The 18,520-nt window shown below is 39.8% G+C and overlaps 2 protein-coding genes across 6 annotated transcripts in view; one reads left to right on the forward strand and one right to left on the reverse strand.

Moving 5' to 3' along the window:
• Positions 1 to 8,148, reverse strand: part of nbeal2 (neurobeachin-like 2) — a 35,379-nt gene extending 27,231 nt beyond the window's left edge. For 4 of the 5 annotated variants that reach the window (XM_078253072.1, XM_078253074.1, XM_078253071.1 and 1 more), the window contains exons 1-3: positions 7,582 to 8,148; positions 942 to 1,030; positions 574 to 738 (exon numbers count right to left, since the gene is read on the reverse strand). In XM_078253072.1, coding sequence (XP_078109198.1) covers positions 574 to 738; positions 942 to 1,030; positions 7,582 to 7,656 — 329 coding nt within the window. In that variant the 5' untranslated portion in view covers positions 7,657 to 8,148. Of the gene's footprint in view, positions 1 to 573; positions 739 to 941; positions 1,031 to 2,168; positions 2,369 to 7,581 lie in introns of those variants that run through there. The other variant, XM_078253073.1, reaches the window with a different exon arrangement.
• A 1,589-nt stretch (positions 8,149 to 9,737) lies between these two features.
• ccdc12 (coiled-coil domain containing 12) lies at positions 9,738 to 18,514 on the forward strand. The gene is made up of 7 exons (XM_078253077.1): positions 9,738 to 9,856; positions 14,477 to 14,550; positions 16,882 to 16,961; positions 17,175 to 17,236; positions 17,327 to 17,361; positions 17,455 to 17,531; positions 18,183 to 18,514. Exons 1-7 carry the CDS (start codon positions 9,773 to 9,775, stop codon positions 18,260 to 18,262), a joined length of 492 nt encoding a protein of 163 aa, XP_078109203.1. The 5' UTR covers positions 9,738 to 9,772; the 3' UTR covers positions 18,263 to 18,514.
• The last annotated feature ends 6 nt before the right edge of the window (positions 18,515 to 18,520 follow it).

Below are 18,520 nucleotides of genomic sequence, written 5' to 3' on the forward strand. Positions count from 1 at the left end.
ACAATCTGCAGCTGCCATCGGAGAAACAACACAGACGGTGCATTCAATGAAACTGGTAAACTACATCCTCGTGGTGCATTTGAAGTTATTGTAAATGTCCTTTTCCCATCTGGTGGTTCAACAGCAATTTACTACTGAAATCAGTTATTGTTATTGTTATACATTATTATTAAATCATTTCATTTTGACCATATGGCCTTAGCAATAAACAAGCTGTTCTTTAATGCCACCAACTGTTGTTTAGTACCCTTTTTTTTCTTTTCTTACTTTCTTAAAAAGTATCGGTTCAGGCACCGTTAATTATGTATGCGATTAATTTCGATTAATTAATCACAGAGTATGTAATTAATTAGATTAACATTTTTTAATCGATTGACAGATCTAATTATTATATTACTACAAGTAATACTAGCTAATATATACATAATGACTTGCGACTGGAGACTGCTTGTCATCATGATAACATCTGTAATTGATTTTCCCAATACTTTCATAGGCACAACAGTTCCACTATGTAGTATGTTTACGGCCAGGATGATGATGCATATACTGTACACAGCAGCTGGCCCTCACCTGCAGACAATGATGAAGAACTTGATGAGGAGCAGGGGGTGAGGGATGGTGCCATTGGGCTCGGTGGCATCGGAGAGGTGCACCGCACTCTGACATAACTGGGTGCCGAGGAGCACCAGGACCTCCCTTGGGAGCAAGGGCACCTCTGAGCTGCACTCCTCCAGCCTGGGAGATGGGAGAGGAGGATGTGGGAAGAGAGGTGGTGAGAGGCAGTAGGAAAGAGGTAAAGGGCATTGTAATAGGGGCGTTCATAACGTAAAATAAACATGTCAAAATGGTACCTCTACAGGTCAGAGTTCATCCTGTTTTGGGGAATACAAACCAGTAAGAGCTTCTGGCTATGTAGTTTGTGAACTTTTACTACTCACCTTTGAGGCTCCAGTGACTGCACATCTATGAGCCTTTCAAAGGATGCCACAAACGCCTCCAGCCACTGCTGCAGATAGCCCACGTTTTTCTGCAGGAGGGAAAAAAGAACTCATGAAGCAAGAAAGTGGCCTTCTTCATGCCTCTGGTCAAGTGCAGCGGGCAGAGTTAGTAAATAAAAGTGCATGTGAAAAAAAATGTGTAAAGTGGTTACACAAGAAATATCAATGGAACATGTTCTTTGCTTGTGCTCAGTTATTGTGGCACTACTCTTAAAAGGTTGAGCATTTAACTGCGACACACTGGCTGAAAACATGGCACTGACTAAATCATGTGACCTGTTTTGGTAACAGGATGTTGCAAAGAGATGTAACTCACAGAGTGGAACACATGAGCCAATTATTTCCCTTTTCAAAACAGGGAGGTTAAAAGAAATGAAATGTTCCCTTGGTTCAGTCATAAACTCAGTATACAGCGGTCAACATTCAATAACATCTTCTCATTGTACGCATGGCATTGTCCTACACAAGACATTCCTGCGTCGCTGCGTCTTATAGTATCATTTAAGATGGTTTTAATTGTGCGAGGTTGTTTGCATACAAACAGTCGTTATCACAGCTTCGATCAGCCTCTGCAGTGCAACATATCCTGCCACTCTTCCCTCCTCATATCAGTCTCTCGATTTCACAAAGACCAAATGTCACACAGGTCACCACAGAGAAACAACTTTGATGAATAATTTTGCTCTTTTCAAAACATTTCGTATAAAGCCAAATCATGCTTAATACGTCCTGATGATTCAGACAAGTGGTGCATCTTGTGGGAACCCAGTGTCTCAATAATCAAATTGCAAAAACACAGGACATCTCAAAATGTTCCTTGTATGTACCATGCGTTGAAACAACCTGAACATGTTGATTAGCTGAGGCAGCATGAGGGAAGACATGAGTTGTTTCAGACTGACTGACTCATTGTACACAAATAACATACAGTAGAGCAAACAGCACATGGTATAACAATACATTAGGTACTTCCCCTTAGCCAACAAGCAAATAGGTCAAAAGATAGTATGTGTAGTGTGCTGCAGCTGATGTAGGTTACCTTAAAAAACTACTCCAGTACAAAACTGCAACATACTGCTGTAGCTCAATGCATGTTTAATGTGTAGCTAATTGTCACAGTTCCTCTAGAGAAAATGAAATCTAATGCAATAAATAAATGGACATTACCAACTGGCATTGACTCATGAGCCAGTCCATCTCTCATTGTATGTGGCTGAGCAGGGTGCCAGGTTCTGGCGAACCCAGTCTCAGATGAGGCTTCGGTGTAGTCTCCAGCCAGCAGCTCAGAAGCTGCACACACCGATCCTTAACCAGCACCAGCGCCTGACTCGCTCCTTTCTGATCTTCCAAACGTCAAGCGAGCAACCAGGAAATTACATGTCACTTTAACCGTAGCTTATTTCCTTCATACGCTGTCTTCTCATCAAACCCCTTCCTCTTTTGGTTTTACTGCTACAGTTGTGAGCAGATATGAGAGAGGCCTCTATAAGAAAATAAAACAACTTCCCACAGCAACAATGAAGCACCGGGACTACGTCTATGCTTTTATAAATTGAACACATCAAAAAGACGCTTTCTGAGTTGGAATATATGTCACTGAGCCTCTCAGTGTAAGAGCACAGACGGACTGAAATGTGACGAGTTGAAGCAATGAATGTCATAATATAAAGAATATTGTATTTCCACTTGGGGAAAGATTAGGTCATTATGCCTTTACATCACTGTAAGCTTTATTATACAAAATCTGATTAGCAAATTATTAAAAAAACAACAATACAATTGTGTGAATCACACACACACATACTATATATATATATATATATATATGTTATAAATATTAAAATCTCTGCATGTACTCTGTGAAAACAGTAAAGCTAACCGAACAACCTAATGTTTTGTGCCTCCAAAATCTGGACATTCAGGTATTTGAGGCTTGAGTAGGAGACACAAGGACACAAAGACATATTTGCAACACTCCTTCGGCTTTGTTGTATTGTCCAACAAAAGATACAGTAGCTGAATGACTGAATCCACCCTACACAAGATGTACAGGTTTTTTTGATGACGCTTAATCATCCAGTGTTGTTGATGATGCTATCCTGAACGGAATATGTCATCAATTGTAATTATGTCTACTGGAACTCACAATGTACAAAGAAACACAATAATAGGGGTTAATTACTGTAAGTGACGTGAGTATGACTAAATGTAACAATGTAAGCTTTGCTTTCTAGTTTTACAGGATAGGAAGTATCATTTTGTCTGTACCCTGTCAAGCGCAGAGGCTTTGACGTGTTGTTTAGGTACACTCGAGCTGCAGGGTGTACCTGGCACAGCTAGATTTTTAGCATGTAATAAATAAAAATTTGATCACAAATAGGAAGTGAATGCGGTTTGCTAATGAGAAGTAAAAACAGGGGAAATACATTAAAAAAACATACTTGTGCACTAAAAATCATCTCTTACAAAATGACTATTGATCAACACGTCAGAAGAAGTACACATCCCTTGCTTTCAGTTCTATCAACTTCTTTCCCTCAACATTGCCCAGAGCAACTAGTGGAAGGATTTGTTTGATAAAGACGCTATTAGAACAGATGTCACACACCAACCATGAGGTAGCAACCCCTATAAACTGTGTAATTTATCTCAGATTTCTCTGCACATGGCAAAGCAGCTGTGTGGCTCTCTGCTGCTTGGCATTCTGCTTCGCTCCGGCTTCCTGCACAAGTGAAAGCAAAGAGCACTTTGATTTTCCTGGTTGGCCCTTCTGTTGGTAAACAGGGGGGATCGAGGTAACACAAGGGAATTCAATCAAAGGGCTCATAGGACGGTCATAGTGAGCTGCAGGGGTGGCTGCTGTTGTTGTTGTTGCATCACTCATATTGAAGTGAATCATAGAATGATCAGTAACCGAGACAAATACACAGGATGAGCCAGGAGCCAGGAAATATGACTCTCTTATATCCCTTTCACACCAATGGCTCAATCAGGGTATAACCCAGGTTGACTGTGTTTATATTAATAATAATAATAATAATAATAGCAAGTAGGGGAGATGGTTCCACAGCTGTGTGGATGGTTACAGGCTACAGGCTTTAATTAATCCCTCTAACAGTCTCTTAAGATAATGATAAGGATAATCACACACTTTTTCTCAGCCAGCCTTACATCTTACTGTGTCCACACTGTTTGGAAAGATGCTTCTCTGTTTCACTCTCGTCCAGAATAATGACATCTAGGAGTCAGTTATTTCTCGGCAGTAGACTGTGTGGAACACATAAGCTCAGCATACATACAAGCTTTCTCACTGCATATCTAAGTAACATATTCTGCTTAAAATGTCCAAACAGTCCAAGTTAATGTCTTTAAATAGTTTGTTTTGTCTGATTAGCAGTCTAAAAACCCCAAATTACCCACAACAGATGAATGGCTCCTGCTTATCAAATATGAGGGTTTGATTGGTTTTCTCAGTTTTGTAGAACTGTAAATTGAATACAATTGGGTATTATAGCATGGCACAAAACAGACAACATGGAGTCATAACTTTGGCCTCTGGTAACTTATTACCAACACTTGTCATTAAATTGGTCACAGTTTTGGACCTAATTACCTATTAATTGCTAAATTCATTCTCAAAGCAATCAGTAAAAAAAAACAAAAAAAACACAAGCATTAGTTTCAGCCCTACAACCAGCATGTAATGAAACACAAAACTGATTAAACTGTTGTCAAAGTACAGTCTAACTATATTATCCAAAAACAATACCCTTCTGGTTGTTTTCAGACACGATCTGACAAGTTAAGGTACTCCCCCCGTGATTCGATCACACTCTTATGTTGCTCTTATGTCTATGCCTGTTAGGCATCAGCAATTGTTGATGGCCTGAAAAGCATTCTCAGATATGACATATGGAGCTCTGAAATTGTGCCAGTAAGGTGTTTTTTAATTGCAGCAGATTGAAGAGACATGCATGTTCTGCTCATTGTCTTGGCTCAACATGCTCTCACCACTTAAAACTGCACAAACCTGATAAGCAAGAAGCATTTAGTTAGTAAACATTGTATGTTTACATTGTAAATTAAAGTTTGTCTATTGTGTTATAATGTATCCATACACTGTTGTTTCGACTATAGCAAATAATCAAATTTCTGGTCCATAACAGAAGATGTTATCCAGAAAACCATCAATGTATCTATCATTGCCTGCCTGCTTATTATATTACAATGGCTTTTCAGTCCTGAACCTCAGCTGATCTCGAAAGGGGTGTGTGATCTCTTGCATAATCAGAGGAAGCAGAGCTCCTTTATCCCCGACAAGCTTAAGCACGTTCTGCATTCTTATTGCAAATACAGAACGATGGCTGAGATACTGCATGTACTCAAAAATGTTGGCGTCAACTGTTAGGATTCATCTCAGCTTTACTATATACTGTAAACTCCCATAATCTAATATGAGTTTATTGACTACTTGAGTGTTCATGGACTGATGCTGAGGTTTTTGTCTTGTACACTGAGACTGATGGTAAATGCTAAAAACAAACTTGAAAAAAAGACTGAAACAAATATCTGAATACGGACAAATTGCCATCAACAAAGACACACAAGGCTGAAAAATGTACAGCCTGAAATTCAGATCTAGGTGTAAAGACATCTGCCTGGTGTGTTTGTTGTGACTCAAACAGTGTGTCAGGCCATTGCCACTAGCTTGTTTGCAGCTCTAACAAAACGCCTGTTTTTGACTCATTTGCAATAGTCAAAACTTTCCGTGATGTGGGACATGATCATAAAACAAGGCCTGTGAGTCGGAGAAGGATTGTGTCTAGTTAAAAAGATATCTGTGCCAACTTCACTAAAAGGCAGCAACAAAAACATCATGGTGATTTCAACAATAGAGGCAGGTGATTGTTCTCTGAAGGTTCTGCTGCCTTTCTGCAGCCTACTGTGTTTCTCTGAGTCACAAAACGCCGTGCCGTTGAATACTGGGCTCAATTAAATCCCTTGCTTCTGCCATCCTTCATCGTTCCTTTAGCCTTGGAGCAACTGATGAAAACTAACTGATAGCCAAGAGGAAGTCATCTTGCACACTGAGATGCTAGAAAGCCGTCACAGTCAGATCCAAGAATACACACACACACACACACACACACACACACACACACACACACATCAATGACTTGCATTAGCAACAGATAACTGTTGTCAACAACTTGTTATGTTTGTTAAAGACTGGCATAACCAGGAAAGTTCAGTGAATCTGCAGTCCCACGTGGTGCAGCAGCAGCAGCCCTAAGGGGAAGGAATAGGGCATATTAGAAGACACACTTCCTCTGGGATGTGCTCAAAGTGACCACAATGACCACTTTGATAGTAGAGGTTGTAAGAGGTGTGTCACCGATGCATTTAGAGCATTATTGCAGTTATTCCAGCATCCAGGCTAGTCCCAAATTAAAGCAACATTCAAAAGAGACATGTAATGAAAAATGTCCTAGTCTATGACTAGATTTTATCCTTGTGAAGAAACCTGCCCTTAAGATCCACTGTGCTAATAAGAGAGCAGTCTTTATGCCCCGCAGTGAACATACAGTGAGTGCATGCAAACTTGGAAAGAAGTCTCATCTTGTTTTCTCTGTCTTCAGGCATGGAAGCATATTGCAATCCCATTAAATAATAATACTTCATTTTATGTACAGCCAAACTGTCTTCTTCCTTCAAAAGGAGACATGACATGATAGCATGTGCAATATTTTTGTTACTATTAATTTGTTTTCAGTGTTATTACCGAGAAGTAGAGCCTTGATGAACAACCAAAGGGATGAGCTGCAGTGACACCCACAGGGGCAACATTTGAGACCAAAATACTAGGCTACACAAAACACTAAATTTACGATATGGCCAAATTAGTTTTTACACCAATATTGTTTCTTATTTAATATTTGAACTATAGAGTAAAAGGCATTGTGCATCTGGGACCAAGTCAAAAATATATGTTCCATAATAAGTGAGAATATTTCCGTGAACAATAAAACAGGCTCCATCAATGAATCCTATTATGGTTTAAATGTGACATGCTTAACTGAGGAAGAGACACAGGAAAGAACAGGAAGTAGCCTAGTGACACCTGCATCGCAGGTACAGGATCAAAAACACACTTCATTTAGTGGGTTAATCTGCTTCAAATACCACGATTACTTACTGCTTTCAATAACTTAAATGGCTCAATGACACAGTCATGTGACATGACACGATATACTAGTTCTAGTAGCCTATGCGCAGGACAGCCACCACCACTTGGTAAATAAACAGCTGCTGTACAAATAGGCACAAAAAAAACGACTTCCTCATGTAACCGTTTACAACAAATGACAGAGACCTGATAATACACAACACGGCTGCAGTAGAGAACACACACACACACACACACACACACACACACACATATACACACACACATATACACACACATACATACATACATACATACATACTATGGTCATGTTTATCGGGTTATGTTATAAACTTCAGGCAGAGGACCTGCTGCAACAGGTGTCACCGTCAGGTCTTCCGGACTTGCACTCACCTTCGTGTAAAATAACATCCACAGCTCATACAGCTTTTCCTTCGATGCCATCCCGCCGCACTTGTGGTTGCTCATATTCCTATTTTTAAATAAATCATATACTGGTAAGCATGGTCAAAGACGAGGCTATTTGAAGTTGTTTCGTAAAGGCAGGAGGACGCGGCACGCTCCTAGGAACCATTCCTGCAAATTCGGCCACAATAATCCACGCAAAAGTGATTTCTGTGTCGACACGCAAAGTTATCACAGTGGCATGAAAAAGCACAGCATCACGGTATGAGCGTGGCCACGGTGCGGTCGTTGTCTAAATTATAAAACCAGGAACAAAAATGCGTGGAAATGCATGTCTGGAGCAGGAACACCCATGTCCGCGTTTAGAGCGAGCTTGTTGCTGTGTGATTCCTATTGGGGAGAGTTCCCACGGAAGCGACAGATGCCATTTGCTCAAGACCAAGAAATGACTGCGCTGCTCATGAGGATTTGGTCAGCCTGGAGGTGTACAGTCCTGTGTTATCTGTGATGAGCAGCAGCATGTTATCAGCAGTGTCTGACTCTATTAACAAGACATGAGTTGACTGTATGCTCACAGGTAGGCTGATATTCTTAAAGACACACACACACACACACACACACACACACACACACACACACACACACACACACACACACATATCTCATCATCGCTTCTCTAGGACTCCTCTTACTGACTGGCAAAGGGAAGTTGATAAAATGCTGCAGCATTTGCAACAGAATGGGCAGCCTATGACCTCACATGTGCAAAGTTATCATATTTTGTTAAAAACAAAAGTGTTGTGCAAGTTCAGTAGACTGAGGATGAAGCTGCACAGCAAGCAACATTCTGATAACATAGAGACACACAAACACACACGACTGAACTTCAGACTCTAACAACTGGTTCAACAATGGTTCCTGGTGAATTAGTAGGCTGTAGGCTAATAAATAATTATTGCACATACTTTTATCATATTCCTGATGAAGACATAATCATGTTAACAGTGGAGAGACTACATTGGTACAATTAATTGATACTAAAAGTAAAATATAGGAATATATTCAAACTATTACTCTAGTAAAAGTATTGAATTATGTGCAGCAGAAATGTATGGCTACACAATTGTCAAAATTAGTGCTCATTTTGAAAAATGGTCCTTTCGTCTCTCCCTGCAAAAGGAAGTCTGGCAACAGCTTACCCATTTTTATGAAAATGAGACACTTCACATACATTTCAATTCCCTAAAAAAAAGTATTATGATATAAGACATATATAGGCCTACTGAAATAACTTTGTTCTTGACACTTCTTGGAGGAGTCAGGTTTATTGGATGCAGTTGGGTGATTTTTCTGTCTAACAAAGTATTATATTTAATGGGTTTATCATATATATATATATTTTTTTTACATGTTTAGCATATGGTTTGTGTATGTAAAACACCTTGTAGAGTGTGAGAAAATGCACGTTTTCGCTAGACAAGTGGTGTGTCTGTTGTATTGAGTTGATAGATTACAGACAACGTTTTCCTATCTGCTTTGGTATAACAGGAGTTCATTTGTCTCTTAATGAACCACTAAAATGTACTACAAATGGGTAATTAGTTGATTTATTAGTGTTATTATATTTAACCTTTTTAGCACCTTTAACACAACCAGGTTTGTGTTGTCATACACTGTCATGAGGAGGATGGACACAGTGAAGCTTGAGGCAGCTGTATTACCATGGCGATGGCCTACATTCCTAACCAGGACCTGACAGTGTGACCATCAACAGGCGGGACAGTGTGCCAGGCTGTCCTTTGTATTCCCCTTAATGTATAGGTCTGCTAATAGTCCATACGTATGTTTAAATATTATCCAAAAAATAACCTAGAGCTACTGAAAGTGAAATCAGTTCAAGTAGGCCTACTCTATGTGCCAATACATCTGAGCCCGACAAAAGCTGTTCTGTTTCAAATGTGGAAAATCTCATTATCCTAAGTAGAAGTTTGATTTTGAAATATGAATTCTTCAAATTTGATCAATCTAATTCAATGATTTTGAAGAAACGTTTCAACAAAAGATAACAATATCACATGATCTGATAGGCCACTGCAATCGATGTGTTCGACGGTCGAGTTTACATCCTCAGTCAGGATCGTTAATAGATTTCAGAGAGCATTGAGCAGCGTGCAGAGACATGGAGCGAAATGTTGGGTCACTACAGGAGCAGGCCCTGAAGAGAAAGGAGAGGCTAAAAGCAATACGAGAAAAACAACTTTATGTAAGTGTCTTGTCTTGTGATGTCTGGTTTTTTGATAAATGCATCATAGCCAGCTGCTTCTTTTTGTTAGTGAGGTAACATTAGCCGACTTAGCTTGTAGCTAACGTTAGCATATGTATGTAGTTCGCAAATTAATCATAACTTCGGCTCGTGGCTTTGTTGTTGTGCTGTTAGGTTATTTTAGGTTTACCTATTTAATTCAGATCTAGCTCGTTAAGTTCTATATTTAATTGTTATTTGTACTGCATTTGTAGTTTATCTGGTTTGCCTGTGCAGCTAATCTCCGACGCTAACTTGTTTGGACTTTTTTTTCTCAGAGACAATAACAAAGTGATTTAAGCTCTACTCATGTATACAAATTAATAATATATTAGCTAAATCTTAGTTAATACAAATGAATGAGAACTATGACGGTGTTTTGAACTACTAATGAAATACACACATCTGGCTGAAATGACCAGCATCACCCAAACTGATCAGCTGCGACATGTCTGTTACAGTAAATTGGCACAAACAATTAGCTTATAGATCCGTTTTGAGATACTATAACGTTACACAAACTAAAGTCACATTGTACAGTCTATGGTTCAAACAAGCCTCTTAACAAGGCATTTAATAAACTGCTAAAACTTCTTAACCATCTGCAATATTTCTGAAACTGAAAACAACACTAGCTAACCAGAAAGAATTCATTTAAAAAAAACTTCAACCCGACTACAGTCATGGATGAGGTGACATACATTTGACACCAGTGCCACAGTGTGAGTGAACCAGGTCTGATATTACCTATTTGTGTTAAGCTCTTTCAAAGAGAGGACAATGGTCATCATCATGCAGTCAACATTTCTTGTTGTGGCAGTAAAAACACACTTGGGGCACGTTCACACCAGCAAAAGGGGATCCGGTGTGCCAGTTTAGCTGGTGATCTTGTTAACTGGTAATATTTGCATGAAATCAGTGAATATTCAACAAGGCCCTGCGTTCTGCTCTGCCTCCACTCCTCGAGTGCCAGAGGTTCACATTTTCACAAAGTGTTTGCAAGTGAGACAAAATAATGGATATCGCTGAAAACATCACCAGTTTATGTGTAATACATGTCCGTTTAAGCATTATCCACACAAATACGACACATACTGTATGAACGGAAACAAAATAAAACGAAACAACTTTCAGTTTAAGTTAACACAGGTTAACATATGAGAGAAATATACACCCATGTTAACTGGTGATATCACAATTTAACATGGGCAAATGCAAACCTCGAAAACAGTGAAGTAGGTTCATCTTTGCCTCACATACCAAAACCTAACTGATGTACAACAAGCTGGCATGACCCCACTTAACACTTTATTCCGTTTTGGGGGTAAAAATGAAACGCGTCAGTCATGTGCAAACGTGATCGTTTATCATTGTTGTTGTGGGCCATCTCATAGGAAGAATGTGTAGGCCTATCTCAGCACAAACAGTCTCTTTCAACCTGTGCCACAAGTCAACTGATTATAGTTATGTTTAATTTCATTAGACCCATATTAGGAATCTGAAACAGCAACATATCTGAATGTTATCAAACTCTCTCAGTACATCAAAGTTTTGTAATCATATACCATAATGACCATTTTGTGTCATCAAAGTAGGCCAACAAATTATGTGTGGGATAAATAAAAGTCAAACTCTTGAGAAAATAAGCTTCATATGTTCTTCACTTCAAATCACTAGACTTTCGCTGCAACTCAATTCATAACTTAACCAGACTAAGATAACACTGAGTCGCCCACGCATTCAATGGCCATATGGTCATAACAATAGTGTATACCATAAGACAAAAATCGTGATTCTGGGTCGACACAGACATACTATGGGTCTAATGAACTTAAACATAACTATAATCAGTTGACTTGTGGCACAGGTTGAAAGAGACTGTTTGTGCTGAGATAGGCCTACACATTCTTCCTATGAGATGGCCCACAATAACAATGATAAATGATCACGTTTGAGCATGACTGACGTGTTTCATTTTTACCCCCAAACGGAATAAAATGTTAAGTGGGGCCATGCCTGTTTCGAGGCTTGCATTTGCCCATGTTAAATTGTGATATCACCAGTTAACATGGGTGTATATTTCTCTCATATGTTAACCTGTGTTAACTTAGACTAAAAGTCCAATATATAGATAGAAATCACAGAATCATTTCAGTGGTGTGTAGTGTAGTGGTATAGATGATGTAGAAGCTGGTCCATCAACTTTTTTGTCCATGACATCCAAGGTTCGAATCCCAGCTAGATCTCTAGTGCGTCGTTTCGTTTTATTTTGTTTCCATTCATACAGTATGTCGTATTTGTGTGGATAATGCTTAAACGGACATGTATTACACATAAACTGGTGATGTTTTCAGCGATATCCATTATTTTGTCTCACTTGCAAACACTTTGTGAAAATGTGAACCTCTGGCACTCGAGGGGCGGAGGCAGAGCAGAACGCAGGGCAGGGCCTTGTTGAATATTCACTGATTTCATGCAAATATCACCAGTTAACAAGATCACCAGCTAAACTGGCACACTGGCAATTTGCAGCAGGGTTGCAAATTGCCCCTGCACTTGAACGTGGCTTTATTTCACAGAGAAAGAAAAGACAACGAGCTACTGTGCTTTGTTGTTGCAGGAAACAGTGATCTGTTGTTACACAAACTCCTGGGCAGTTAAGTGCTTGCGTTTTTGTTTTTTACCCTCCGTAGTGTTTTAAAACGTTCTTGTGGCAGCAATAGAGGCAGTGATGTTTACTGTGCTGGACTCTCACACCGCCTCAAAATGGAACGACAAGTTTGAACGCTGGTTACATGATTGGCCACCGCAGTGTGATGCCGGTTTGCGTTTCTCCAAAAGTTGAATCGGTCTCAACTTTTTGCCACAGGCTGCTGCTTATTTATTTATTTTTGGCTCCCCCCTGCAGCACCCACTGCCACAGCCTAAACGCACTACCCCTATTCATAATGAACGGGCAGACCTGCGTTTTCAACGCAGTCAGTGTGAATGCAGACTTATAAGTGGTGGAAGGTGGAGGAACATTAGTCAAAAAGGAGAAACTTTATTGCTGTAAAAGAGTACTTGTCTCAGTTGTATGAACAGTGCAGATGAAAAACGGTGTATCTGTGAATAAAACATAAGTAGCAAGCAAACAGCAAAACAACAAAATAACAGCACATTTCAGCAGTCACTACACACGCTGTAGAGTGAAATTAAAGAAGTGTTTGAGAATTGTATCTTATCAGTTATTATCAAGATAAGGTTGTATGCTGAGCAAATCTTTCCCATGATAATTGTAAATCAAATCAAAATGTCATCAACACACACCTTTGGTCTTGACTCATGTATTATACTGGACTGAGAGCAGGTCGTTGCACCAGAGTTTTAGTTGTTTCTCCGAGGGCTGCTGTCTGTTTTAAACCATTTAAACATTACACAGTTATTCTGCTCCGCTATGACAATTTTTCGGTTCTGGATATGAATTTGTCTTGCAACAGGAAACCCTGTTTAATGTAAAAGCCACTGTTTTGGCAGTGTTTCACTAAGCTGCTGTTTAGCAGAGGCACACTGGCTTGACTAGCAATGTTTGATAAATGGCTGTTGACATTCCTGAAGCCTGGGGTTGATTTCCTTTTTGTACTACACTTCAAGAATAAGTCATTCCCCTGAATTGTTCTAGCAGTTGGACAGGAAACCTCTTCAGGAAAATGCAAGATGGGAGGGGTTCAATGTCTTTTGTTATCACTTTTCACTTGGGGTCAGTATCATTTTTTTTCTGCCTTTCCCCAAGCCAATTTCATCATTGTGTGGCTAGTTTAGTAGTATAGGCCACAGTCTGTCTTGCTGTGGTTGTTTTTAAGGAGCATGTCATTTATTAGGCCCATTTTTCAATTTTGGTATGTATCTTTACTGTGCCAGAGCTCTGAAATGGGCTGATCCATAGCTTAATTTTTTAAGATTGTATTTAGGGGTCATCGTTTGTATTGTCAGTATTTATTTAATCATTTCGAGATTCTTAAAGTGCTCAAATTATGATTCTTTTTCAGGTTCATAATTGTATTTAGAGGTTATATCAGAAAAAAAGGTTTACATGGTTTAATTTTCAAAAAACACCATATTTATGTTGTACTGCACATTGCTGCAGCTCCTCTTTTCCCCCTGTGTGTTGAGGTCTCTGTTTTAGCTACAGAGTGAGGCATCTCACTTCTGATCCATCTTTGTTGGGAGTTGCACATGCGCAGTACCTAGGACTACAACCCAGTCAGAAGCAGAGTATGAGGGAGTGCCATGCTAGCAGCTAGACGAGCATTATAACGTGTGTTACAAAGTGACACACGTTCGTCACGGAAGTAAAGGCTGGACTACAATAGAGCAGTTTGTGAACAGTGTTTTCTGTTGGAGATGGTAACTCCCTTTGGGGTGGACTTTGGGCTTTTTTTTATAACACAATAAAGAAAATGGGGAAAAGCCAAAAAGCATAATATGAGCACTTTAAAGGCATAATACAGTGTTAATCTATGCTCATTCTAGCCAGTCCACTGACAGGTTGATGTTGAGAATACTGTATGGTAAGTTATTTTAATCAAGCTATTTTAACAGGGGCGAGAGCAGGAAGATGGGGAGCCAGAGAACAAAAAAGCTTCACTAGAGGATACTATTGAAGAAAAGCACAGGTGGGTTCATCACACCACACACACAAACATGGCTGTTGTGTTGTGAATCAGATTTTTCACACAAGCAATGCATGTCATGATTTACATCGGAGTGATTGCTGACTGAACAGAAAAGGCACCACGACGAGTAATCAAGCCTGGCTGTTAGCCTGGTCTGGAGCAGGCTAGCTGCACAGAATAAATCTGCATGGTAATTTATGTGCCACTGCTTTCATGAAAACCAAGTCACAGCTAAATTCAGCCAGGCAACCTGGAAAATCCCAGCTTAATCCGCTATCTAGGTTTTGTGAAACCGCCCCCTGGTCATGAGATGCAGTGTTTACACTGGGCTGGATCACAGCCTCGTGCTATAAGCTGCTCAAATATCCTGCAGTTTACTCAACTTTGTGTGTTAGACGGTAGGAAGGCGCAGCCATCTTTCCTGTCCTACAGGAACTTTTTTCCATTGTTTATATTTAATGACTGCACTGACAGCACTGAGGGAGTGACTGAGCTATATTTCCTCCAGTCCAACAGGACAGATCTCTCTCATGAGGATGAAAATAGCTGCACTTTAAATGCTTAACTGATACATTTGTCAGTGAAGATAAATGTGTAGAGTTGAATGTACTCTGGGTGTTTTTAAGCTGTGTTTTGCTAAATCAAGAAACACATTTGTAGCAGGGTATGAGTGTAATGTATCTTGTAATAAGTATTAAAATTTCATGGGAGATCAAATTGCCAAAGCCAAGCATGAACGAACACAACAATCAACATTTTTTTCTTAATGGTATTGCTACTGAAATGAATAATCCACAAGAAAACAGTAGCTTGTTTATCATACATTCCTCCAAGCCTATTGCACAAACGGCAACATTCTGCTTTTCATGTCTCATCTTGTTAGTTGTTGTTAGGGCTGCTGTTTTCCTTTAAGACAGATGGGTAATTAGAGGATAATTATTTTAAAAAAGCAAATACAATTCAAGGAAGTTCAAAAGCCTCTAAAATATCGATATGACTAATTATGTTAGCCATAACAATCTCCGTGGCTCATGTATAATGAAAAGGCTGGTTGTTGTCTGGAGCTATTTTTGCTCTGGTGAATGGAGCAGGTAGCTTGATATCAGTGTAAACATTTGAACACTTTGCTGCACCTCTTCAGGCACAGTCCACTCTAAACATTTAAGAAAAAGAGACACACTTGGGTCAGTGCTCTGCATTTATCACTGGCTCTCTTTGATTCCACGGTGCGTTTTGAAGTGGATACGTGTAAACACACTGTAAAGGTTTGGATGCATTGAACTAAGAGATGGTTAATAAAAAAACAAACAGTGTATTTACAAGTACAGTCTGTATATCCTGTTTTTTCCTTTGTCCTGCTAGTGGTGGAATGTTTTTCAGTCCCTGTATTCCCATCTGTTCTTTGGCCTACAATAAAGTTGAACAGATGCCTTCTGGCTACTCCAAACTCCAAGCTAAGAAACCTGCTGTCAGGGCATCTGGACTTTGTAACACTGTAACTGTGGAGCTTAGTCATGTAGTTTCCGTCAGTGTATTTAATTCATTTTATTGTAGTTATATAGACTCAATTCATGTCATATGTATATTAAGATGTGTGTTTTACTTCAAATAACTGCAATACATGGTTTAAAAAAACACATTTTATTATTTGATTTATTGTGACTGCAATATGATTGGCATGAGTATTCTATTTAAGGATGAGATGGATAGAAAGACATATTCCTTGTCAGGAGAGATTCAGGAGGCATAGAGACAGAAGAGGGGCCCTCAGGCAGCCAAAGGCAGAACATGACTAGCATTCCTGCCCATACCCATACAAGGCATCGTTCTGTCTGTTGTCAGCAGTGGTGTGATGAATGTATCAAGAGTGTACCCTCTCGAGCCTCGTCACGAATCCATGTTAAGCTCGGAGCAGCTGATAACTCTTGGTCCGTGCTCGGTCAGACAATAGTTTACCTCTGCCTCTGGACTTTCTGTATAATCTGCAGAGATGTCAGCTAAGCTTGCCAAGAGATGTGATGAAAGACTGCGTAATTCAACATCAAGAACAGCATTCCTCAGCTGTTTGCTGCTCTCTGCAAGTCTGTGCCCAGGAGCAGGTGGAACATGTTAATCAGACGTGTTCATAGGAATAAAGAGGGACATTATACCCAACCTCTCCTAGACCTTAGATGTGCAGCTGTGTGGGGTTTGCAGATGGTCCTTTATGCTCCTTAATCTCTGGTGGGATATATTTGCCCACACTGCCACCTCCTGGACGGTCACAAGAGTGTGGGGAAAAGAGTGAGAGTGCATTGTTGAGTGATAATGCATGGTGATTTCTGTCCTCAGAGAGCTGAAGCTGAGGAATTACACTCCAGAGGATGAAGAGCTGAAGGGGAGGCAGGTGCCCAAAGCCAAACCTGCATCAGGTGAGAACTCTTCATAAACAAGCTTTGAAGAAACAATAACTTAGGTAACTTCAAAATTATTTTTACTGTTACAGTACTGTTAATATCACATTGCCTCTAGGAATGTGCTATACGTGGTCTGCTACTGAACGGCGGCCATTGAGTATTGCTTACAGACTCCTGCTGCTATTATTACATATCGTTTGACTGATGACAAATATTCTTTGTTTGCAGTGGAGGATAAAGTAAAAGACCAGTTAGAGGCAGCTAATCCAGAGCCCATCATTGAAGAAGTGGTGAGTACTCCTTTCTTTTCAAATGTGATGTCCTTTGTTGAAGTATAGTAGTTGTTGTAGTTGCCATATTCAGCTGTTTTCTTTCCTCAGGATTTGGCCAACCTCGCCCCAAGAAAACCAGATTGGTAAGACCTTTCTTTAAAATATGGTGCATAAAATCGTTATATAATTAATAACTTGTTTCTGACATTGTCTTTTTATTGTGATTCTGAACCTAGGGATCTAAAGCGTGATGTGGCAAAGAAACTGGAGAAGTTGGAGAGGAGAACACAGAGAGCCATCGCCGAGCTCATCCGTTAGTATTTCCTATTTCATGTTTTTGTGTTTTATCACTGAATTGTTTTCTGACACCACAGAGGCCAGCATGTCTGAGATAGGCGGGGATTATTAGGCTAATTGCTTTGTGGTTTCCAGACTCCAGAGGCTTGACGCCATCTGATAACATCACTGGTGTGATTCCTCCACTGATGTGTGGTCCACATTCTAATAATAGGCATGTGCTTTCATGGTGAACACAAAATAGTTTAAATGTAAATGGTTTTCCCCTTGTTTAAATGGTTGACATTGAGAGTACAGGTAGCCATGTTTTGTGTTAACACGTGTACTCACAATTACCCAGTTAATGTTAGTTTACAATGGCATATAAACATAAACAGTCACTCCTTTTTAGTTTGGTTACAGCAGCTACATTTTGATGTAAATTAAAACATGGCAGTGGGCTGTATTTATTATTATTGTGAAGAGCATTGTTTATTTGGCTCTGTGTTGGGAGTAACTGCAGCCTGCCAGCAGTGTACTGTCTGTTGGAGAGAAGGGATGCCTCAACCTGAAAAGACCTTAACTGGAGTTATGGCCCATGCATAGGAGCTACACATAAATGCAACTCGTGTTTGAATGATGCAGTGAATGAATGAATCAGATTGACCGTCCATGTTTGTGTGTCCAGGGGATCGTCTCCGAGGCAGTGAGGAGGAGTTGGCCGGAGCGGTGGGGGCAGTAGGACTGGAGGAGGGAGACTCGGACTAAATCCCAACAGATACATCCCTACAGAGGGATGGCCTCGTTTTACTAGGACTGTACTGTCACATATGTGTTGTGCTCAAAGAGACGGCTACTTTCATAGCCGCAGGGAGTGTTTTCTGTCAGGTCTTTATATTCCCTTTGTGAGTCTTGCCTTGCGTCATTGTATTATTACAAATTAATATGTAGTAGCACAATCTGTAACATCAATATTTTGTTGTAATATTTTATATTTTCAAGTAAAATAATGTGAATTTTTCCAAA

This window comes from Sander vitreus, chromosome 6 (assembly GCF_031162955.1).
Source record: "Sander vitreus isolate 19-12246 chromosome 6, sanVit1, whole genome shotgun sequence".
NCBI lineage: Eukaryota > Metazoa > Chordata > Actinopteri > Perciformes > Percidae > Sander > Sander vitreus.